Below are 24,374 nucleotides of genomic sequence, written 5' to 3' on the forward strand. Positions count from 1 at the left end.
TGAATGAAGCCAAAACCTTCGAAACAAATATCTTGTTCGGTCCCACCTCAATGATCTCGTTGATCCTCACCAACCATCATCATATTAATTCCGACTGTTTTAGTCCTAACCGACCATGTGTTTGTTATTATGTCAGCCCATGAATCAGGCATAGCATGTCGCCCACCCCATGTGCTCTGCCGCACTTACTCCCCCGTAAAACCCGCCACAATAAGCTCCATCCCGCATCAATCGCTATTCTACTCAAACGTCCACAGGGCTTATATCCCCTTCAGCAAACAAGCTCACCAACATCAATTAAAGTTGTCATTTCTTTCCTGGCCCTCACAAAGAAGCTCATCGCAGCCATTCCTTTCTCGTTTCTTAAGCCATAAAAGAACCTCTCCTCCATCAATGACCTCCTTATCCTGATGCACGCCTATAAAGCACGTCCAACCCCTCTCCCTCTCTTCCTCTCCATCCATATACAGCTCAAAGTCTTCCAAGCTGTGTCCGCACAAAGCCAAGAAGAATGATCAAGCTGAGATCAAGGAAGCTCTTCAAGAGGAGCTCCAAGCTCGGCAGCAGCACCGGTGGCTGCAGCGGGAACGGGGATGTCCAGTGGGAGCTGCGGCCTGGTGGCATGCTGGTTCAGAAGAGAGGATGCGGAGAGGAAGCTGATGAAGCGGTGACCGTGAGAATCTCCACTGGATGGAATTGGCATGACGTATCTATCGGAGCCACTGCCTCATTCGGTACGCCAATTAATGCTCTCAGCCTCTGTTACGTGTTTTCTCCATCTTCTTGTGACCTACCTGAGCTTCCATGTGGTGTTGCAGGGGAGTTGAAGACGGTGGTGGCGATGGTGACAGGAATGGAGCCAAGGGAGCAGAGGCTTCTGTTCAGGGGCAAGGAGAGAGAGGATGGCGATCATCTTCACATGGTGGGTGTTAGGGACAAGGACAAGGTGCTACTTTTGGAGGATCCTGCAATCAAAGAAAGGAAGCTGAGGGACATGGCAGGAAGTCATGTGGTGAGCAGCAGGCCATGCCACACCATTATCGAGGTGTAGAGCTTTTGCCCCTTTTGTCTCTGTCAGAACCACTAACAACATGAGAATTAAGGTCTTCGAGGCCAAACTCATCCTTCACCGAGTACTAGTGTGATGAGTGAGTCAGCTGTAAAGTTGATGTAGAGAAGCATCCTCAACCATCAGAGTTACATTCCCAAGTAATTTTGATGTTATGAAACGGAAACTCGTTTACCTTAACTTGAGTTGGTGGGACATCACCTCATATTCTTGTACTGAGGAACCTGGTAAAAATAAAAAGAAACTGAGGTTTCATCTAAAGCAGGATTCACAAACTACTATTTCAGATTGTTATTTACAATTTTCTTTTAGAGAGAGAGAGAAACGGGCTAATCCAATTTATCTACATTTTTATTGTAAGATTCACTCTGGAAAATGTATAAACCAAGTTTTTTTTTTACATATGGAATTTGATGCAAATAATTTTTTAGTGTGTTCGTTTTATAAGCTCTTTACATGTACATGAGAATGCATTGACCAAGAGATCAAAGACTTGGTTAGTATAGCATAGTAAAACATATCCACTGTTTGTGCTATGGTTTCATTTTTTCACCTTCTTTTTCGGATCGTCTTAATGTCGTGCTAAATAAATTGTTGGCTTTACATCTGAATTAGTCAAACGCTAACCAACGATTACCTTTCTAGGAGATAAAATTAAATTATATTTGGCATGATCAATTTTGATCATCCACTCCACGTGGTAAAATTGATATTGGGTATTATCACATCAAGAAAGAGGGAGAAAAAAAAAAAACAATTCTTGAGAGATGTGAAACTCGATCAACCAAGAATTTTACTTGAATGGTATATCAGATCTTCTAATAATTAAATTAGTTTCTGTTCATTAGTCATGAGCGAAAAATGCTTCCAACCAGTTTTAAGTTTTAAATTTCTGTTTATCTAATGATCGCCCGTTAATAAAGAGAATTTAGGCATTATGTCGATAAAGCATGTCTAATGGATTTTTTTTTTTTTTTGGTTATATGTGGAAGCCATCATGACATTCTCCATATGCCAAATCCTAATAAATAATAATAATAATAATAATAATAATATATTTTTATGTAAAAAATAATTTTCTTATATATGTCTAATTTAACTTTATTATATTATTATAAAATATATGAAATTTACATAATATAAATAAAACAAATAAATAAATATACATGTATGTATACATAATATATGTCTTCATTACTTCATTAATTAACCATCACTTGTCTGCGAGAGCAAAGACGCTCAAGTTTTATATATAAAAAAAGCAAGAACATTTCAGTAATTTCCATATTGAAAATGTTTCTAAAATCTAAATATTTGCAAATTTTCATTAGACTTGAGATAGTCTTTTATCCAAATTTGCGATCGATATCGGTGGTGTTTTTCTAATAATAATAGAAGTTCATGTAATCGAATAGTTTAAGACCTTGTAATATTTGGAAAATCAAAGAGCGTTAGTATTTATGTAAAGATAATCTTGGAATCTTTGGAAATGAAGTGAACCGCATGCGAAATTTACTGCACGTGATGCTCACGTGCATTAAAATACGACGAGTGGTTATAGATATATGTTGGACCAAACACACTGAAGTGGGCAGCACGTGCGGCCCGCGTCGCTTACGATTCCGGAATCGACAAGGAACCCACAGATCGAAGGAAACCACTTCCACGCTGCCGCCGCCGACGCGACCGCCACCAGTCCCCGCGACTAGGGCAAAGAAGACGAAGCGATGCCGCCGATAAGAACGGGGAAGCGGCGTCGGCCGGCGGAGGCGGAGGACGGGGGGTTCCCCTCGAGGACGCGCAGCGGCGGCCGGAGGCCCCCCGTCCAGAGCTCCCCACAGCTCGACTTCCCCGATAAGTGCCGCTCTAAGCACTTGGATGCAAACGTATGGGTGACCCTTTCGTCACTTCCCATTCTATTCGGCTTCTGTTTCCGTGTTCTTGGTCTTTGCCCTCTTTCTCAGCCTGAATTTCTTGGATACAATGCGGAGAAAGCATATGCTCTATTAATATGCTCAAATGAAGGCCTTCTTCTTCGTCTTCTACTTTTCCTTTCTTGGTCTCGCTGTAGTTTTAGCTACAGCTTCGGTGCGGAGTATGGATTCTTTGGGTATTTATAGTCCAACATATTTGGTGATTGGATTTAACAGGGGAATCCAGTGGAATCCACAATGTGCCACCAGTGCCAGCGGAATGATAAGGGTAGGGTTGTTCGTTGTACAAAGTGCCGGTCGAAGCGATATTGCATCCCATGCATTACGAGATGGTATTTTTCTAACGCATCCTTTTTTGTTTTTGGTTATTGAAGAGCATTTTTGGATTTAATCGTAACATATTAGTTTGCGTTTATTAGTTGCCTTTCAATACGATGCATGATGCGGTTGTCATCAATGTGGAAGTTAGTTCTTACAACATGAAGTGGGAGATAGAGGGTCTTATGTTTCACTCTTTTTTCGGGGGAAGGGAGGGACTGCCTATGAGTTTATATATACACATACACACATTGATAAAAATGATAGCTATCTAATTATGGAAATTAGCTTTCATACTGTCACCCATACGTGACATTTATACATGTATGGTTGGCACAACACAGCAAATAGTTGTGTCAACATCCTATGCTGGTAGCAAAAAAGGAAAAAAAAAGGTTTGCTACACTTAGCTCATACAAGAAAAAAGAGCATGGCAGAACTGTAACATACATAATAGAAAGAATTAAAAAGTTAGAAAATAAAATACATGTATTATTTGATTTTTTTTCAAATTCAAGGAGGTTAAATTAAGTTTGTGTTTGATGCAATGGACGTCACAAGAGCGATAAATAAGAGCAAAATGGCCTCTTAATCAATTCACTAAATTAGTATAGCATTCATTGTGTGCATTAACATTTTAGAAATGGTTGATAGACCTGGAGTTTGATTAAATTTTATCTAAACGTATATAAATTAAACAACTCCTCTGATGCTTCCAAAGGAAAATGATGATTAAGATTTAAAATACTCAAAAGGGCCTTGGTTTGTGGACAGTTGCATTATGAATTGGACCATTAGATCTGGTTGGTCATTTGAGTCTTTATATCATAAATAATATATATAACCTGCTTGTTGATCATTGGAACAAAAAATAAATATTAAAAAAGTGCTAGATATTTAGACATACGGACATGTAGTTCATCCTTTCAATTGCCAAATTTCAGATATGAATCCTAAAATTCAATTAAATACAAAAGAAAAGAAGGTGCATAATCATATTAGTTAAAGAAACAGAAACAAGTGGGGCGGGGTGCGGGGGATGGAGAGAGAGAGAGAGAGAGAGAGAGAGAGAGAGCACATGCATGGATGTCAACAAGTCATTCACCTCACAGAAATGAGCTAACTCTTCTGCATTGTCGCATCACATGGTGCAAATAGCCCATTGAATTCCAGCACAAATTAGACCTTACTCAGTCCTTTGAATTTTTCACGAACTATATCTTTTCAATCTTCAACTTAATTTAAACATATGTTGAGCCCATACATACCTCACATACTGCACCGTTATGCTTGTTTTTGTGATTGAGGTAGTGAGGCACTTATTCTGTTCTCTATCCAAAATCAAAATATGTTATGTTGCATGCTCGTGGGAATGGGTCAGGTTGGATTGTGGTTGGGGGTAATGGTAGATGACTGGCATAACTTGGCTTGACTAACTATTGGCAAGGGATTCTTACCACTGAACCTGTTGAAATGGTAAAAGTTTCTTTTCTTTCCCTTCTTTATAAGGAATTTGGAAATGAAAAGTGGAATAGACAGTAGGAGTTTTTTCCTTTCTACTTTGTGGGGATTGTGGATGTGCATGCAATTAATGGAGCCAATAAATGATTACTCTGGAAGGGGCAGTTATTGTTAATCCTCTTTCTGTGGAAGTCCTTGTTTTAGATTTTTGCAAAATTAAAGTTTACTTGATTAAAAAATTGAGGGGCTCTTTGTAATGTCTGGAAAGCTCTTATGCATAAATTGATGCTTCATAGGATCATATGAACCCACTTCACCCATAAGGGCTGAACTTCAATAGGAATGTAATTTGAAGCTCTACTGCTGCCTTATCCCATTCTGGTGGTAAATTTAAATTAAATCTTCTTCTTTTTAAGGTTTCATAGACTTGATTCCATATTTATAAAACTGTTTTCTTCACAATAATTTAATTACCCATAAAAAGTTCTCCAAATATTTTATATTTCTATAATAACTGTCTTTCAATGTGTATTCAGTGTTATTAAGTATTTTTGCATGCTAGCACAGTTGACTATTTAGTCAATTATACCCAACCTAGATATGGTAAGTTTTGGTTGTCCAATCTAACACTGAATGCAATCCTTTCATCAAGCATCCTGCAGTTTGTATGACTTATCCTAACTGTGGTCAGTGGAACTTCTCAGAACTTAACAGGCAGTGGTAAACCCAAGTTCTTAATTGTAGTTCTCGATGTTTATTTTCCTGTAATTGTGTGCTTAACTTGCAAAATGGGTGCTACGGATTTGATGCAATATTTTGTAGGGTGATATCTGGTTTTAAATAATTACAACTTCTGTGATTATTAGTTTTAAGCATACTTAGCATAACTAAAGTTAATTATTAAAATGTAGGTATTCTCAATTAACTGAGGAGGCAATTTCTGAGGCTTGCCCAGTTTGTCGAGGAAATTGCAATTGCAAAGCATGCTTGCGCATGGATGGATCATTGAAAGTCCGTTATTTTGCCAGATTCCTCTGCTTGCCCTATTTATTTCATTGTTATGTGTGTTTACTGAGGACTGATAATCTATATTGGTACTTTGTTGCAGGATTTGTTGAAATTTGGTGTAGAATTTAGTGATGATGAAAAGTTACAATACTCTGCTTACCTTCTCCAATTGCTTCTTCCAGTCGCCCAAAAAATAAATCAAGAACAAGTGTTAGAAAAGGAATTGGAAGCAAAGAATCAAGGTTTTTCTATTATATTTTTGTAAAATATTTGGCATTTTTGCCCTATGCTTAATTCAGTCTGGATTAGGACCATAGATGGTCAGATTCAGATTGGATCAGGGTTTTGTCCGAACCTGGTTGGACTGATAGGTAAAAACTGTGTGTGCCATTGCCATTATCATTAACCTTTTATTGTCAATTATATTATTTAAGCAGTAAATGAAATAATATATTATTCTACTTGACTAAATCATAAATGGTTTGATCAGGTTCAACAATATTAAATTGCAATATGATAATCAGATTGGATTAAGACTTTGTTTGTTAAATCAAAATGTTTATTATGTCTTTGGCTTACATCATATCTGGATATGGTCGTGTCCTATGATTTACAGATCTACTTTGGATGATGATGATGATGCAAATGAAGAAAAGCTGATTATGTTTGTTGGACTTTCATTTGACCATTACTTGTACTCCTAGATAACATTAGTAATTCAGGAATCTATGGCTGATTTCCTGGAGCTTTAGTTGAATGCCTGTGTTGTTTAATGCACTCCTAGAGAACATGATGGTTGATAGTGATACTCTCTGCCTTTGTTGTTTAATGCCTTCAATATCTCTGGATTTGTCACTGGATAGATGAGGATAGTCACAAAAGTGGCTTTACATCCATATTTTGGTGGACGATTGCTAACATGTGAACAACACTCCAGTCTTTTTGTTGAAAAATTTTAGTTGCCTAATCTTTGGTAACTTCATGCTGGTACAGGTTTATCTCTATCAGATTTTAAGCTTCAGGAAGCATGTTGGAATGCTGATGAACGCGCATATTGGTATGCAGAACATATCCTTTTTTAAAATATATTTTGGAATATATAGGGAAGTTAATGCCATGGTGTTTCCTGCAGCAACAATTGTAGAACTTCTATTTATGATTACCACAGAAGCTGCCCAAACTGTTCATATGATCTCTGTCTTACTTGTTGTCGGGAGCTTCGTGAGGGCCATCTACAGGGAGGTGGAGTGGAAGAAGTTGAATATGCCGATAAAGGGTTTGACTATTTGCATGGTAAATATTCTTGTGCTCATTTCCCAGAAGGTAGAAAAGACTTGGAAGGAATCTCTGAGGACAAATTTAGGTCAATATCAGAGTGGAAAACACAGAGCGATGGTAGCATTCCTTGCCCCCCGCAGTCTATGGGTGGCTGTGGAAGTGGCATTCTAGAATTAAGGACTCTGTTTCCTGATGGTTGGGTTTCAGACTTGGTATTGAAAGCAGAAGAACTTGTTCATACCTACAGATGTATGAATATCACTAGAGTTTTGGAACAGGGATGCTCTTGTTTCACATCAGAAGGTGTGGTTGACCATGGCAATGATTCAGCAAGAAAAGCTGCCTCCCGTGATGATATGAGTGACAATTATTTGTACAGTCCAAATGCTCTGGATATTCAAAATGAGGATCTGAAGCATTTCCAATGCCACTGGGTTAAGGGTGAACCTATAATTGTAACCAATGTGCTGGAAACGACATCTGGTCTGAGTTGGGAACCAATGGTGATGTGGCGTGCATTTCGCCAGATTACAAATATCAAACATGGTCAACACTTGGATGTAATTGCCATTGATTGTTTGGACTTGTCTGAGGTCAGTTCATTTGTTTTCATTGGTGATATGAGATTGTATATGTGACCATAGTGCATTGTTAAAATGAAACATTTTATTGATATCTCTTGAGGAGAGTTTTGAATCTTATTTGCAGAAATCAAAACTTTTCCAGTTCACAAAAGATGCCTAGGTTCTGATATGTATATGTATATATGTGCATAATGAGCAAAAATGTAGTTAGCAGTTATATTGGTACATCAATAATTTTCACTTCTCATGTGCTAATATGATGTTGCAGGTTGATGTGAATATTCATCAATTTTTTAAGGGGTATTCAGAGGGCCGATTTGACTCTTATGGGTGGCCTCAGATACTAAAATTGAAAGACTGGCCACCATCTAACTCATTTGAGGAGCGGTTGCCACGCCATGGGGCTGAGTTTGTCAAGTTGTTGCCTTTTAAGGAGTATACACATCCGTTCATAAAAAAGGAGAAGCATAAAAAGAAGAAAAAACCAAAGGAGCAGAAGCATAACAACAAGAAAACACAAAAGGAGCATAAACATTATCGATATGGTTTTCTTAATCTTGCTGTCAAATTGCCTAAGGATGGACTGAAGCCAGACTTGGGGCCAAAGACATACATTGCGTATGGGTTTATACAAGAGTTAGGTCGTGGAGATTCAATCACTAAGCTTCACTGTGATATGTCTGATGCAGTATGTATAGCTTCTTAATTACTTTCTCTGATTTGATCTTTTGTCATCTTAAGTTTTGGAGTTACATGTGGGTATCAAATGAGACTATCTGCCTTGTGTGGTCTCATCTGATATGATGATTGGAAGCTTCATAAAATTGAGAAACAAGAACGGTTAGTGATGACAATTGGAGGCGATGTGACCTTTCCTTGACACTGCTTGCTTGAACTATTTTCAGGAAAATACTGTATTTTGTTTTGGCTATGAGTAGCTCAGTGCAAATTGATAAATCCTTTCATATAATTATATTTTTATAGTATTTTTTGATTCGTTTACTTTTCTACAACAAGAAGGTTTTCTCATTATATTGCATCATGGTTGTAATTTCTATTCAGGAAGGTTTAAAAGGAATATTATGGGATGGCTTATTCCAAGTACTATAAAAACTTAATTATATCCTGTTGTGTTTCTCTTGATTGTTTATGTGATTATGATACTTCATTTCTTTCAATTACTTTGTAAAATGGTTTCGATCTGGATGTTTGAACTGTCTGATAATTTTAAATACCCAAATTTCTAACTGCTTAAATTGTCTGGCAGAATAAATTCAATTAATTTAAATCATCACAGATTAGATACCTAAGTTACAACAATTATGCCACTTTGCAGATTAAAAATGCTCTACTAATGTGGTCCATCTCTTGTCATTAGTATCCTGTAGAAGGTTTCATAATCACTTCTCAAGACCTGGTTGGTCAAACTTATCACGAGCAATGAATACCACATCCTAAATTTGTTGTATTTCACTCTATTTGCTCAACATTTTGTTATTGGTAGGGTATTTTTACATTGCGTGGGACCTTTGGGTTGCAATAACATATTTTGAGATTGAGAAAACTAGCACTATAAAGCACTGATATTGTTCCAGGCACATATATGATTTATTTTATTCAGCTTTCACATTGGCCTTGATGTTGTTTCAAATCTCACCAATCTGTTGATTTTTTGTTTATATTTTGTGCATTACACTCTTTGAATGAACCATTTTCAGTTAAATGATCTTGCTTATTTGAATATTCAAATGGTTAATTCTCAGGTGAACATTCTGACACATACAGAGGAGGTTACTCTAACTGCTGAGCAACTTAAATGTGTAAACGAGTTGAAAAAACAGCATGCTGCCCAGGATCAAGTAGAATTATATAATAATTTTCAGAGAGATAATGATGTGACGGGGATGCAACAAACAGCCCCTTCGAAGAAGTTTAAGCCAGATCCAGATTGTATTGCCTTTGATAATGATGAAGCTCGTCCGATGCTGGAAAATCATGACCATCTTAATGGTTCATATAATGATCAAAAGACTAGGATGACTGACAATACGGTGGCTGATAATCTGGATGTATTTATGGATCAGGATGAAAAAAGTGAACCTTGTTGTCCAACAAAAGAAAAATCTCATTGCAATCTGGCTAGTGAATGTGGAACGACAGTTGATAAGAAGACAATGCTTCAATATGAGAGGAAAGGACGAAAGCCTTGTGGAGGAAAGTCCAGGAAAGGTCATATTAATGATCAACCGGATCAAACTGATCCTGAGGAAGTGGCAATTAGGGTTGATGCCATAGCAGGTACAAATGTCCGTGAAAGTCCATCTGCTGTTCCTCAAAATGGCAAGGAGTCATTGCTTAATAGAGTTACACCTTTTGATAGTAGTGTACCTTCCCTAACTTCAGACTTTGAAGGGTTAGAATATGCAGAGGGAGGTGCTTTGTGGGACATTTTCAGGAGGCAAGATGTTCCAAAGTTGCATGAATTTCTTATGAAGCACTTCAGAGAATTTAGGCATATCCATTGTTCTCCATTACACCAGGTACAACAAATTCCAGCCAATACTGAAGCACCTAGATTTTAAACATAAGTACAAAATGTGTTTGAATTGTTTTAATATGCTATATTTTCATTATGTTTTAGTCTTGAATGATTATGGACAATAGATATCTTATTGTTTTGTACATATGAAAATGTAATCACTTCATTTCTATAGTTCTTTATATTGACACTTTAGTCATAGATTCTTCGATAATTGGCCAGTTTGAAACCCTTTGAAGGTAGTTACACATCTCTATATGATCTAGGAATCTCTTTAGCAAATAGACTATTATTTTGATCTTATTTGATTTTCTTGTGATATCTTTGTATTATTGCAAAAGGGAGCCCCAAAGATTTGTAGGTTGATGTAGGAGTTCTAATAATGCAAAATTGGTGATAATACATGTGGCAGCGGTCATCGAGGTATTAGACAAGGGATCCGTTGTCACCCTATTTGTTTATTCTTGTTTAAAACTGCTCTCTAGTCTCATTGATAATTTGGTGGACTGTAATCTCCTCTCTGCTTCAATAGCAAAGGGCTTAAGGTTTCTCATTTGATTTTTGCTGATGACATTCTCATTGTGGTTAGAGCCGGCCCTAAAATCTGCGCTTCTTTAGAAAATCTATTGGAGTTTTATTCCTCCCTCGTTAATTTCAGGATTAACAAAGCTAAATCTGAATTGCTTTTTCCAAAATAGTGTAACCCATCTATCAAACATTGTGTTTTGATATTAAGGACGATTCCTCGCCTTTTAAGTACGTTGGAACTTATCCTATGGTAAAATCCTTGTCTCTCTTCAACAGAACCTTGTGGACAAAGTGTTGAACAAAATCCAAGGCTAGCATCAGAATTATATAATTCTCAAGTTGACTGGTTGGTTCTTATTATCTCTATTACCAATACCATTCTCATGTACTCGTTACTTAATTCTAACGTCTCTCCTTCAGCTCTTGTCCAAATTTGTTAGGGAATTTTTTTGGGAAGAAATCTCCTAATTCCAAAGGGTTAGCTTCATCAGCTAGGAGAGAGTGACCTCTCATAAAACTGCAGGGGTCTTGGAGTTTGGAATCTCACAGTAACCATGGATTTTATTTGTGATAAGAGACTCCTTTCGTTCTTGAATAAGGAGAATAATTTGTGGAAGAAGGTTCTTACCTCAGTATGGGCTAGTGAACCCTTGTGTCACGGACTTAGCTGGTTTTGCCTAAGTCGCGTGGCACCCTTGTGTGTCCGTCCGCAAAGGTCAATCTCCCCGAAGCCTCCCATGGTCCCTTAGGATCCACAAAAGAGAAAACGGGTTAGAGAAAACGCCTCACTTGGGATCCACAAGCAAACATTTCTGAAACCACTTCATAAACAATGCAAATTACAAACATACTTTACAAGCTCTGAATAGTTGCACAATAAAAGGTCAAAATGGTCCACTACAGATCGAAAATCTCTCACAAGTGTCCATATGACACAACCTTTATTTATAAGCTTAAAGCGGCCACCAAACCCAACTAAAATGGGACTATTAAGCCTTCGGCTGTCCCTCTACATGCTAGGCAAAGCATGAACATACCAAAAGATACGAACATACATAAGCATTACATCAAACATCCTGTTTAGAAGTTTGTCCGTGACACTTGGGCAAGTTGCTATGAACAAACCTAGTGCATCTTTTAGTTGGAAAAACTTACTGCATCACTCTCACAATTTTGAGAGGGGGATCTTGTAAGCTTATTGGTAATGGTCGAATCGTTTGAGTTTGGGACGATCATGGTTAGAAAATATCCTTTTCGGTAAATGACCCACTTATTGCAATTTTGGTTTTGTGCATTATTTTGAGAAAGTTTCGAAGATTCTTCCTGGAAACTGCATGATCTTAATTTGTGCTTTCATTTGCTCCTGGTTTGTAGGATGCTTGGTATTCATGTTTCCAACATCCCCAAGGAGGATTCTTGGATTTTGGTCTTTTCCTCGTAGTGGTCCTGTCAGATCACCTGTTTAGAGAGACAAAAATGATGATAGCTTTTCGCTTGGTTGGAAGGTGATGTGGAATCTGAACATCCAACCCAAAATTAGTCTTTCTATGGAAACTATTGTGGAACATATTTCCCACTTCATCTTATCTTTCCAAGTCCCTACATCGTCAATCGTCTCATGTCCTCTGTGTAATTTGTTTTTTGACAGTCTCCCATATTTTCTTTGAATACAAAATCACCTTAGAGTTGTGGGATAAGGTTCAGTGCCATGTTGGGGTGGGTTTCATGTTCTTCTAGAATTGGGCATATGGGGCCTGGCTTGAAGAAGGGGGGAATCTGGGGTCGCCTACTGTTGCCTATCTAATGCCTATAGTAGATAGCCTTGTTGCAACATCCTTGTGTGGTTGGCTCGGAATGATGCCCACTTTCGCAATTACCAGACCAATAGTATATCTATATGGAGGAAGGTAGTGGCCACTACTAATGACCAATTACATTTTACCAAGATTGCTTAGGGGACTCAAAATAGTCTTTGTTCAGTTAGAAATATTGAGTGAGTGCTGGGAGGGTTTCCTTTTAGCTTGTAATGGCTCTTATGACTTGGTTTCTGGCAGTGCAGGTGTGGGCTATTCCCTGAAGGATGAGCAGGGACGATTGGTGGCTCTGGGGTTTGTTGACAGCCACATGAGTTCGCTCATTCAAGCTGAAGGGGCTGTGCTGGTAGCAGGGCTAAAGCATGCAAAGAGGCTGAATCTAACTTACCTAAGGATACATTCAGATAGTTAGAATCTTATAAAGATTTTCATGGGAGCTACACCTGCTCCTTGGCCTATTCGGTCTATCACTGACGATATCAAACAGTTGGCTGGTGGGGCCAATCCAACTGAGTTTACCCATGCACCTAGAGCAAGTCTTCCTTTTATACATAAGCTGGCCTAGATTGGGATGGTTTGGTTGGAGATTGTCCTCCTCCAAGTTTTGTTCTGTCTGATCAACATGAGTAATTGTTTCCTTTAAAAGAAAAACATGTGGAAGGGATCAGTTACTCCTAACTCATTGTTTCTTCTGATATTTATTTCATTATGCAATATGTGGTACATGCCTATAAAAAGTATATGGTAGATGATGTCTTGCTGTTGATAATACAGGTTACTCATCCAATTCATGACCAAACATTTTACTTGACTTTGGAGCACAAACGGAAGCTCAAGGAAGAATATGGTCGGTTGATGGATAGTCAGTCTATTTTCGAGAGATATCTATGTTTAGTTCTTTCATGATGTTAGCTGCTATTTATTTAAATTGGTGCAGGAATTGAGCCATGGACATTTGTTCAGAAACTTGGAGATGCTGTTTTTATTCCTGCTGGTTGCCCCCATCAAGTTAGAAATTTGAAGGTAATATGCAATCTATACATTTGTTCGAAATTCTATATTCACATACATTTACGAAAGTGTACAATAGATGAATTTGAACTTTGCATGTGCAATAAATGAACAGCTTGAAAACACCAAACTGTAAGGGAGTCTGTTACTGTTCCAATCTATTTTGATGTTCATGTTAAGCAACCCACTCCAATTTTTTTGACTGCTTTATGATCTGACACTCTTTATTGAACTACTCATGTTTTATATACTATATATGAGACGTGAAAGTCAACGGAGATGACTCCTTTGTATGGTTATGTGCTTAAATGTGAATCCTTTTTTTGTTTTACTGTGAAAAATAGAACATCAAATTAATTCTCGCTTGATAGATGGACATTCCTGAATTAACTAGGGTTACCTTTTACGTCTCTTCTGATGTTTTTTTTTTCCCTCTTAAAAGTCATGCATAAAAGTTGCCCTCGACTTTGTCTCTCCCGAAAACATCAAGGAGTGTGTCCATCTGGCTGATGAAATTCGTGTGCTTCCAACCAATCACCGGGGGAAGGAAGATAAACTAGAGGTATTTTTCTGTCAATAATTTGTTGCTTGGTAGTTTTATCACATGAGCTTTAATTAAAGCGATCATGACTGATGTATTTAGTGCCAACAATTGTTTACCCTTTCTCATATCCTGGCAGTGCCACTGGTTTACGTTTTAGCTAGATAGAGTTTGACATGAACAGGTTCAAGAACCCTGCAAACATCTGTATAAAATGCTAATACAATGAATTCCGCATTCCTATTTTTTGTCAGCAATTACACTATGAAACATGGTGTTTGAAAAATGTTATTTGTGCAGGTGAAGAAAATGGTAATCTATGCAGTGCAGCAGGTCATTAAAGATTTAGAGGAGTTGGGCAGGTGAGTGATAAATCATGCTTTGAGCTAAATGATCTTTTTCCCTTCTTTTGGAAAACTAAACAACTTTGCTTTGCCTTGTACGATCATATATATATATTTGTTCTTTTTTCCTCTATTATTGCAGCTTATGAGAAAAAAAGGGCGACATCGTCTGCACAGGAACATGTTAATTTTGATGAAAGGAACATGCCTATTTTTGGGGGTTTTTTTTTTGGGTTTCTTTAACCAGTTTATGTACATCGATCAAACTTTCTATCACTAAATCAACTTTCTATGATTTAGGTTAAAAAATACAATACTGCACTACATTTTTGTTCCCACCGCTTGCAAGTTGGTGGCGTAGATCGTGACGCGTGTCTTTTAATATTTTATGTATATATAACTCCAAAAAGAATTTATAGCACTCGTAGATGTTGCATCCACGTGTATTGCGATTTGGTCTAAGAGCAGTGCTCCAAGTGTCGAACCATATTACCACGTTTGATGTACGCTAAAATCATGGTCTTGTCTTGATTTTTGACGTTGTGCAAGGATGTGATTAATCAATTTGTTAAATCATTGTTAGGCAGCAATCTGAATTAGCCCAAGCTTTGGGATTATATTGCTTTAAGATTAAATAAATATAATGTGGCTTGAGCTTGAGTAGTAGCATCTTATTGGAAAATCTCTACGGTGGCTATTAATCAGAGGAGGATAGACAACTTCAAAACTATAAATTTTTTATTCATAATAATAACTTGAAATATTTGAAGGTTGAATCTTTCTGACTTCCTTAGTTTTACCTCATCTCTCTGGGTTTTTTTTTTTTTTTTTTTAATTTTAAAATTGTATCTAATAAATACATTACACTAATTTTTATTTAATAAATACTTTTACTTTAATCATGATAAAGACTCTTCTTTTAACAGAAACAATAATAAAGTTAAACTATATGGATTTTTTTATCGTCACTCTTATTTTTAATTAAAATTATTAAATTAATTTTTTTTATCTAAAATTTATTATTTTATTTATTTTTTTCAAATCAGTAAATGATGCAAGCTGGATCAATCTCATTTCTTTGAGTTTTATTATGTGCTAGTTAAATTAACTAGCACATACTATCATCAAACTTTGTCATAGTTAGAAGTAAAAGTGCTGGACAGATTCCTCTGCAAATAAGAGATTTTTGAAGTAAATGGTGAGATCTTGAACTCTTAAAAACTCTTGTGAGTGGTATTTAGGTGTAGGATTCATTGGATGTGGTTTGTAAATAGATCTAATATTTTGTCACAAGATCAGTGTCACTTCCAACTTTCAAAGTTGTCTTTTGGATAATTAAAAAAAAATCTAATATTTTATTTTTATTTTTTAAATATGTGATTACTTTTGATTATCCTTTTTGTCCGATTGCCATGTTGCCTCTATCCTTCGTTTGCTATTATCGTTATGATAACCAAGGTGAGTAGTCTCTTGGAAATATGATTAGCATTGATGTGGCTTCTAAACTAGTGAGAAATGTAACGTTGATTTTTCGTAAAGAATGAGATGGAAGGGGGCGAGCTACCAATGTGTTTAGATATGTCAATGGAGACGATATATGATGGAGATTCAAAACTTAACAAAAAGCGTTCCATGTAGCTTGGCACCTTCAACATCATCAAGGAAGTCATGTGCACCTACCATGTCGCCACTCATCGATTTAGCAATCCTAAGATCAAGATCAACTTTCTCTATTTCCTAACTCTCTCAACGACGAGCATAATATCCTCTAACCCTAGTGTCATGATCGCCGAGACAATAACAAATGAGAGGCAAAGGCTATGAGACGATGAACAAAGGTTGAAGATATCAATCGATCGAGCTAAGTTTAAAAGGGTGCTTTTGTGTTATAGAAAATAACGTGTGTTTGGTATAAATAAACCAAAAGGAAAAGTTCACAAGGAAAAAAAAGATAAAAATTTATATATATATTTTTTAGTAATCTGCCCTTATTCTTTTTATTTAAGCAATGTAAACAGTCCACCAATCATGTGATCTCGTAAGTGACAATAATTGACATGGGCTAAGCCACAGGCGGTATTCTCCCTTCTCCACGCCTGTACCTTCCCAATATTCCAACCAGATTCCTTGGCTTGATAGCACACCGAGGTGAATCCCCACTCTATACGTCATCGATTCCCCCAATTGCCATCGTTCTTATTCTTATCGTCATCGTCAGTCGTTCTGTCGACCAGTTATTCTTGAAAAAAGCTGAGGGTTTTTTGGTCATTTTATAAAGGACTACCGACGGTATCTTCTCTTGGCTATTGGTTATCATCCCCGCAGGAGAAACCGGGTCGATTCGAGCGAAGGGAAAAGGAGGGCATGGCGTCGTGGAACTCGCTCGGCTTGGAGATCACGTACGAGGCCTTCGGATGGATCGCCTTCTTCTCCTGGTCCTTCAGCTTCTACCCTCAAGTTATTCTCAATTACAAGAGGAAAAGGTTCGGATCCTTATTGATTCCGTCGTTGATTTCAATCTTCATTTTCTCTTCTTTTCTGTTATTCTCTAAGGCAAGATCGGATTTTGTTTGGTTTCTTGCTGAATTCATGGGATTTTAGGGTGGTAATGTATTGATTCTGGTCTTGTTTCTTTGGTGATCGAAGCGTGGTGGGCTTGAATTTCGATTTCCTGGTGCTCAACATGACGAAGCACTCGTCGTATCTCGTATATAACGCGGCCATGTTCTTTAGCCCTGTGATCAAGAGGCAGTATCATGAGAAGTATGGTTTCGGAGAGGTTGGTATCTTTTCTGTTTCTCCTTGTCGTTGATTTCTTTTGGATGTGTAATTATTGTTTTGTGCTTCTGGAAAGGTAATTTCGACCGAATTACCACTAAAAATGACATTTTGATTGAATCGATGGACGGGCAAACAACGTTACCTTTGTGCTTTCCCTATTTGACTTTAGGGTACATTGGTTTTTCCACCTCTGTCCTTGTTCGATTTCAACTTGCTCGCCCATAGTTTAAAGGTTGTCGTTAAGCCATCCATGTTATTCTTCGTCAGTCGTCTTCATCGTTGTTGTTACGTACCTCATGCTGCACGCCGGTTCAGTGACATTAAGCCGTTCCGTGGTGACACGCAGATTACGTTCCTTGTTCCTTTACGGCAGGAAACCGTCTTCTGGTTGTTTCCGAAATCGGTTTTTCTCTTTCCACAAACTTTTTTGCTTCTTCGGAATGGGAATGGGTTTCAACTATAGGCTTACTCCAAAAGCAAACGAGGAAGAAGGAAGAAGCAGAAGAAGGAAGGAGGAGGAGACGAATTGGAGGTGCGGCGGGTGGCAGCCATAGGTGCGGTGCGACAGCGGATAGTGGAGAGGAGACACTTGTGTGTCATGAGCCCTGGTTCATCGTGCAACCGTGTTTAAAAGAAAAAAGAGAGCCGCTTAAGTAATTAAAGGGGACCGACCATACTATCTCAAATAGGGAGGTCCACGTCTGGGTTCATGCCCAGACTGGTAGCTATCCATTGGGTAGGGGTCGATCTGGACAAAATTGAATTCCCTCTTATAATCACTATAGGATGTCTTAGTATTGATTGCAATAGATTTATGTCAATTTAGTAGTCAATTTTCATTCAGTCTTCTCTCTTCATTTCTGGGAGGCCAATTCTCTTGAGCTACATAATGTAGTGATGGACAATCATATCTTTTTTATCGGATTTTGACCATCTGTATAAGTTGATTTGTTTTTGTTATAAAATCAATGTGGTGGTATGCTATAAAGTATAAGCCTGTGAACCATTTCTGTCATAATATTGAATTTCTTCCAAACTTCTGTTATACACCTTAAAATATTAAGTATGGGTTTGTTCGGCTGCCTTGCTGAAGGTTTTGCCATAGATTCTACATATGTAAACTATTGATTTGCTGATTTAACATCATGTTCGTTTGGAATGTTTATTCTCTAGGATGTGTGTACGAAATAATTCTCTTAATTTCAGATGATTCCTGTAGCTGCAAATGATGTGGCTTTTTCAGTACATGCTGTTGCGTTGACGGCTTTTACATTGTTCCAAGTTTTGATCTATGAAGTAAGTAATCCTTTTTCGTATGAGATCATTTTCTTGCTGTATGTTATATTGTCCCTTACCTTCTTTCCTCTGCTAACTCTCTATTTTCCTCCTTTTTATTCTTAATCTCCACAGCGTGGAAGTCAGAAGGTCTCAAAGACTTGCATTGGTATCACTGTTATTGTCTTGCTTTATGCTGTGGTCTGTGTGTTCTTAGCCTGGCCCAATCATTCTTGGCTTTGGCTCATCTCTGTTTTCAAGTAATACTTTGTTCTTATAAGAAAACTAATGTTTTGAAAATATAATTTAACTAAAGAAACATTTATGCGTTCTATCTTCTGGAACCCCAAGAAAGAACATTAAAGAAGACACCTTTAACATCTATAAGTTTTGCTTTTTTAAAAAATTGACTTCTTGCAGTTGTCTCATATTCTCATTAATTTTTCTTTAATGGCATGAATTCAGCACAATACAGGTTATCATGACAGCAATCAAGTACATCCCACAGGTATAGATGCTTTTTCATTTGTTTTATATTTTATTTGCATAATTTATATAAAGTGTAGAAAGTGATAGATAAAATTTATTATCTCATTTTAAAGGGTGCTATATATTTATTCATGTTTTGATAATAGATCATTTATATCAAGATTTCTGAATATTTGCTCTCAAGATAGTGTTACAGTGGTGTCTGGGATATGTCCAATTAAGCAGCCAGACATTTTTTTTCAAATATAACTGAGGCCTAATAGGAGTTCCATTTGATAGAAAAACCACCTCGTGTGATACTTATCTTTTGGTGATACCGAGCAATTATTTTGAGGTTCAAATAAGTTATCATGTATATTGTGGTTGGCTTGATGCATAATGAGTGACGCTTGAAACCATTTTGATATTAACCAATGTAACTTTAGGACTTCCTCTACCCAACATAAGCAATTGTGTTTTCCTATGGCAGTAAAATGATACTATGCTAGACTTCCACCCAGAGTATGTCCACTTTTGCTTTTTGAACCTTGTCCACTAAAACGATTCCAGTTCTTTGTACCAAACCTTTTGTTTTATCCATCAGGAAACTTGGTTGCTTCTCCCTGGTTCATACAAGTTGATAAAATTTTGCTGGAAAGGCTGGTTTTCCAGCTAACAAACCAACATTTATTTTTTAGGTTCTATAAGAAGCCAGCCGGGTGACCACTAGGAATCCTGCATTACCCACAATAGTACCACACTGGGGTGATTTCTTGAGACGAGTCACTGTCCATCCCAAATGGCACCGTCTGGCAACTCCTTATTGGAATTTGATCATTGTGGTTCTGACTTTGGTCATGACATGCAGCAGCATGGTGGACCATGACATCTCTAGAATCCCACATCACCAATGGGGGAGATTCAATCTGACTTCTGCATAATATGCATAATAGCAAGTTGTTTTGAATACATGAATCTGTCTATTAGAGTCAAGTTCATTAGTCAGTTATCTCAAGGGGTAAAGTATTAGATATCTTCTATAGATAATTGTAAAAGGATTATATAATTCTTTTCAGGAAGTAGACTGTAGAAAAATTTGCATCGCAGAAGTTTCTGGCTTTAGATTTCAGGTTTTGTAGATCAACATATAAGCATACGTAGTTGTCATATAGTTAATAATCTATCAAACTAAATGACTGCAGCTAAGCTAAACTTACAAATAAGTGAAGGAATTATAAAGGTAATTTGGACTACACATGGCATCCTCAACATGGGTACATAATATAGTAGAGTATTCTTTACAAATTTCCTGGAGTCTTCAATTAAAAAAAAAAAAAAATGAGAATGTGAAAGAAGATACTTTTAAGGTTTTTCTTTTACCCATTGCCTTTTTTGTCTTCTAGATGGTAGATATAGCTTCTTACATTCTCATGCATTTGTTAGGCATTCATGAACTTCCAGCGCAAGAGTACAGTGGGTTGGAGTATCGGCAATATCTTGCTTGATTTATTGGGTGGCGTGCTGAACTTTGGTCAGATGGGTGTGCAGTCTATAGATCAGGGTGTGTCATGCATTTTACAGGAGATGTTCTCATCCATTATGTGTCATTATTCTGATTTTCCTATCACATGTTTTTATGCAGAGACACTAGTTAACTTCTATGGAAATTTTGGCAAGACACTGCTTTCACTGGTATGCAAATGCTTTTTGTTCTTTCATTTTGCAATCTACATCTGAGATGCACGAGATATTTTTTGTTACAGCCTTCATATCATTTTTTTTGTCTCAAATAATGGCCAGTCCTCCTGTTTAGCTGTTTGTGGTACAATTTTCTGGGGCAAACCTGTTACAGTATTTGAATTAACATCATTGAGTGCATTTGTTTTTCCTGAAACTCTTTGAATGCTCTTTCAATTACATTACTGGTGCTAAAAAAGTGTGGAAGTAGATCTAAGAAGACTATTAGAAACAAGAAGGAAGGATCATATGACCCTAAATATGGTTAGTGATAATATCTTTACTGAAGCTCAGTGGTGGGGCTGTTGTGACCCCAAGTTGTTGGAATGTCTCACTTGTTATTGTCGGTCTAAATATATTACAACCTAGACAATTTATTTTACAAAATTTCTAGACCAAATATTTATCGGTAATTTATTAAATATAGTTTGGAGCAGCTTGATGTTTTGCACACTTTTAGTAGTTTTGCTACACTTAGTTAATAGTTAGTTGCAGTTTTCATTATGGGTCATTTTACAGAGTTCATTTAGTTTCTTTGTTTTAACTCTTCTAATAGCAATTTGTTCAATTTATGATCGATATACTATTTTACTCATCACTAGGTTGAACACAAATGCCCAAACTCGTGACTGGACCCATCAACTCAGGTCCTGAGTTTGGTTGTGTTGGCATGTTGGGCAGCCCAACGTGAACTTTCTCTCTTCATGATTTCCTTTCACTCTTTATTACACTCCTCCCTTGTATCTCCTTCATCTCCTTAACCTCTCATTCTTCGCCCCCTTGATATCCTCTCTTCTGTAATCCTGCTATTCCTTGTTCTCCTCTCCCTCCTCTATTGGATCTCCCCCTAGTCAGCCATCCTCTCAGCCTCCTATCCCTTCTCCTCACCTCCTCACTTGCAGATGGGGATGCTGCTGCCAACAAGGGCATGCTGTTCAGGAATGGAGACAGAGAGATTGAAGCCTTGATGTGAAGGCGATGGCAGGACCCAGGAGCAACGGCAATCTGTTATTGTTTTATTTTTAATTTTCCCCTTTTCTTCTATTGAAGACATTAAGTAATAAATAAAAAAGAAATTAAAATTAGGCTGCCCTAACTCAGCACTAGTCTAGAGGCCATAGGTGGAGACTGTCAGGTTGAGCTTTGGATTTCTGGATCCAACATGCACCACATTACTCCTCTAGGAATAGATAATAGATGACTCTTAATGAGGTAGATTTGGTGATGGAGCTGATATTGCAAGTTAACTCATCAGTTTGCTTTAAGAATCAACCCGATCAACTGACTAGTGGCATTATCATGTTTGAATTTTTTCGGTCAGTGTGCTAGTTCTTTTATAATTCAGTGTCAGAGTGGGGAAGGAGAAAGATTGTTACTCACTGTGTAACTCATCTTCTAAGGACATACATACATGCTTTGATTTATCTAGTATTGATGCAGACAAGACACCAGACTGCAAATTGATTAGAACTATTAGATGCATAGGATTATTTCACAAATAGTTTTTATCATTTCTGAACTTGCTAAATTTGTTTTATGAGAAATAGTATGATATAATTATCCCAGAATGCAGTTAAGCAGTCAGTTTTGCATTCCGTTTCTTCTATGGTGTCCTTAATCAATGATTGATCTCAATTTTATGTTAACTGAGGATGATGTAGCTAGAAGATATCTTGAGTCATTGCATATCTTGCACATCTCTGCTCATTTTATCCAAAATGCATATCCTTAAGTTATTATTATTTTTTTCTTTTTCTCTTGCAGGAAGTAGTGCTCTTTGATATTCTCTTCATTTTCCAGCATTATGTGCTCTATCCTGTGAAGAATGAAGGAAACCCAACCTTTATGGAAGAAAATATTACTCCACTTATCAATTCTGAAGAGAAACCGCAGTTAGCAAATGTGTAGGGGATTTCCCGAACTTTGCTTGCCTTAAGATCATTCAGACTGCATATTAACGATTGTACTGCATTCAACGACGCAATGTTAAACTGGGAGCAAAAAGGGAAGGCATAAGTTTGGAGGTGATCGATCTGTTTTGCATGAGCATCATGCAGTTGTATGAGGCTGTAATTCATAAATGGTGCTTTGATGCATATTGAAACTTGACAATTAAAGTGATATTCTCCTGTGATGATATGATCGATGATATGTGAAGCATCCAGCGGGGGTCAATATATTAAGTTAACTATTACTGATTGCAATCAGATTAAACATGCTTGGAAATTGCCCTCCTTTTTGTTACTAATTTGTGTTATTGCACTTTCCTCTTGCTTATGTAAGAAGAGTTAGCAGTATTGTGTCTCTGAATTCGGTAGTCAAGTCCCTCTAAATTCATCTGTTGTCTGTCTCTATACCTATTTGGTATTTTTTCTTTAAATTTTTATTTAGTGGGAAATATTTCTGCAAAGTCTTGTGGGGTTCTTTTAATCAAAGAAATTTTTCTTTGAGAAGATGTTCTGAGTATGTGGATGAGTCCGCTATTGAATCTCGAATTTTGATGATGAAGTCAATTGTCATTTGTTGATCTAATCTATATATTGAGAAAAGTGTGCAGGATTAACTACGATGGTAGTAAGAAATGTAGCAGGTGTTATGTCAGAGTCAAGACCAAGATTACATTGGGAGTTCGAGAGTTCGTCGGAAGTCCGGACGTTCGTCGGAAGTTCTGCAGGAACCAGCCGAGAAGTCTAGGAGTTTGCCATAGAAGCTCGTCAGAACTCGCCAAGAAGATCGTCGCAAAGTCCAAGAGCTTACCGGGAGTCCGCTAGAGCATCGTCGAGAGTTCGTCGGATGTTCGCCATAAGTACGTCGGAAGCTTGTTGGAAGAAGCGATTGACGCACCGGAACACGAATTGCAGTAATGATGTCTTAATTGTTGTAGTTAGAGTATAGATTAAGTTAGGATTGGGAGGTGATCGCATTAACTTAATCAGGGGCCAATTGGGCTCTTAACAGACCCAAATTAGGCCGAATGGAACAACCCATTCGGTCCCTGAAATCCTGGCCGGCGGTGGCACCGTCTGGGAGACTCGGTCTCCCAGGATTTCTGGGCGATGGTATCGCTCTTGTCATGCGGTGGTACCATCGGCAGTTATTGTTGCCAGCGGTGGTACCGCCAGAGCTCGGTCTTCGAGTGCTGTCTAGCGGTAGTACCACCTAGTGCCTGATGATAGGCGGTAGTATCGCCCAGGAATGACGGTGGTACCTCCAGGACCTCGGAAATCCGGGAATAGACACTTTTAGGCTCCATTTTTGAACTCATTGCGGTCTATAAATATCCCACCATTTCCTGCATGAAAGGCAATGAAATTCTTGAATTACTCTTGAGTTTTGAGGCCTTAAAGTGTTGTAAAAGTTAGAGTTCTCCTCATTCTTTCTAAGTGTTGTGATCATCCAAGAGAGGAGTGAAAACTTGTAAGGGTTGTCTCCTAAGCTCGTCAAAAGGAGAAAAGCTGTAAAAGGGTGGTTGGCCTTCGCCTATTGAAGGAAGGCCTCTAGTGGACGCCGGTGACCTCGTCGGAGGAGGAAACCGATAGTGGATGTAGGTCACGTTGATCGAACCACTCTAAAATCTCAGTTTGCATTTACTTTGAGCATCTTTCCTTTATAGCAAACTGCCTCTTCTCCTTACTGTGCTTTAAATACGTCTACATTCATTTTGACGTAAAACATCTTCCGAGA

The 24,374-nt window shown here is 37.7% G+C and overlaps 3 protein-coding genes across 8 annotated transcripts; all 3 read left to right on the forward strand.

The window, feature by feature from the left end:
• The first annotated feature begins 279 nt into the window (after nt 1-279).
• Nucleotides 280-1,330, forward strand: LOC103973767 (BAG family molecular chaperone regulator 1-like). Its single transcript, XM_009388414.3, has 2 exons — nt 280-734; nt 819-1,330. The coding sequence occupies exons 1-2, from the start codon at nt 512-514 to the stop codon at nt 1,049-1,051; spliced, it is 456 nt and encodes a 151-aa protein (XP_009386689.2). The 5' UTR covers nt 280-511; the 3' UTR covers nt 1,052-1,330.
• A 1,332-nt stretch (nt 1,331-2,662) lies between these two features.
• LOC103973768 (lysine-specific demethylase JMJ25) lies at nt 2,663-14,869 on the forward strand. Of its 6 annotated transcripts, XM_065109074.1 has the most exons (14): nt 2,663-2,955; nt 3,220-3,335; nt 5,694-5,793; nt 5,891-6,032; nt 6,784-6,847; nt 6,923-7,661; nt 7,921-8,340; nt 9,416-9,950; nt 10,071-10,192; nt 13,308-13,380; nt 13,471-13,556; nt 13,987-14,106; nt 14,386-14,447; nt 14,572-14,765. In XM_065109074.1, exons 1-14 carry the CDS (start codon nt 2,797-2,799, stop codon nt 14,576-14,578), a joined length of 2,745 nt encoding a protein of 914 aa, XP_064965146.1. In that variant the 5' UTR covers nt 2,663-2,796; the 3' UTR covers nt 14,579-14,765. The 6 variants fall into 6 exon arrangements, with proteins under 6 accessions (XP_064965146.1, XP_009386690.2, XP_064965150.1 ...); XM_009388415.3 differs by having other exon boundaries at nt 9,416-10,192; nt 14,572-14,869; XM_065109077.1 differs by lacking the exon at nt 5,694-5,793 and having other exon boundaries at nt 2,816-2,955; nt 9,416-10,192.
• A 1,870-nt stretch (nt 14,870-16,739) lies between these two features.
• On the forward strand, nt 16,740-22,829 carry LOC103973769 (cystinosin homolog). The gene is made up of 8 exons (XM_009388419.3): nt 16,740-16,912; nt 17,076-17,208; nt 18,417-18,506; nt 18,621-18,745; nt 18,951-18,993; nt 20,397-20,514; nt 20,596-20,645; nt 22,455-22,829. Exons 1-8 carry the CDS (start codon nt 16,794-16,796, stop codon nt 22,596-22,598), a joined length of 822 nt encoding a protein of 273 aa, XP_009386694.2. The 5' UTR covers nt 16,740-16,793; the 3' UTR covers nt 22,599-22,829.
• Nucleotides 22,830-24,374: the final 1,545 nt, after the last annotated feature.

Source organism: Musa acuminata, chromosome BXJ2-5 (genome assembly GCF_036884655.1).
Source record: "Musa acuminata AAA Group cultivar baxijiao chromosome BXJ2-5, Cavendish_Baxijiao_AAA, whole genome shotgun sequence".
NCBI classification, from domain to species: Eukaryota; Viridiplantae; Streptophyta; class Magnoliopsida; order Zingiberales; family Musaceae; genus Musa; species Musa acuminata.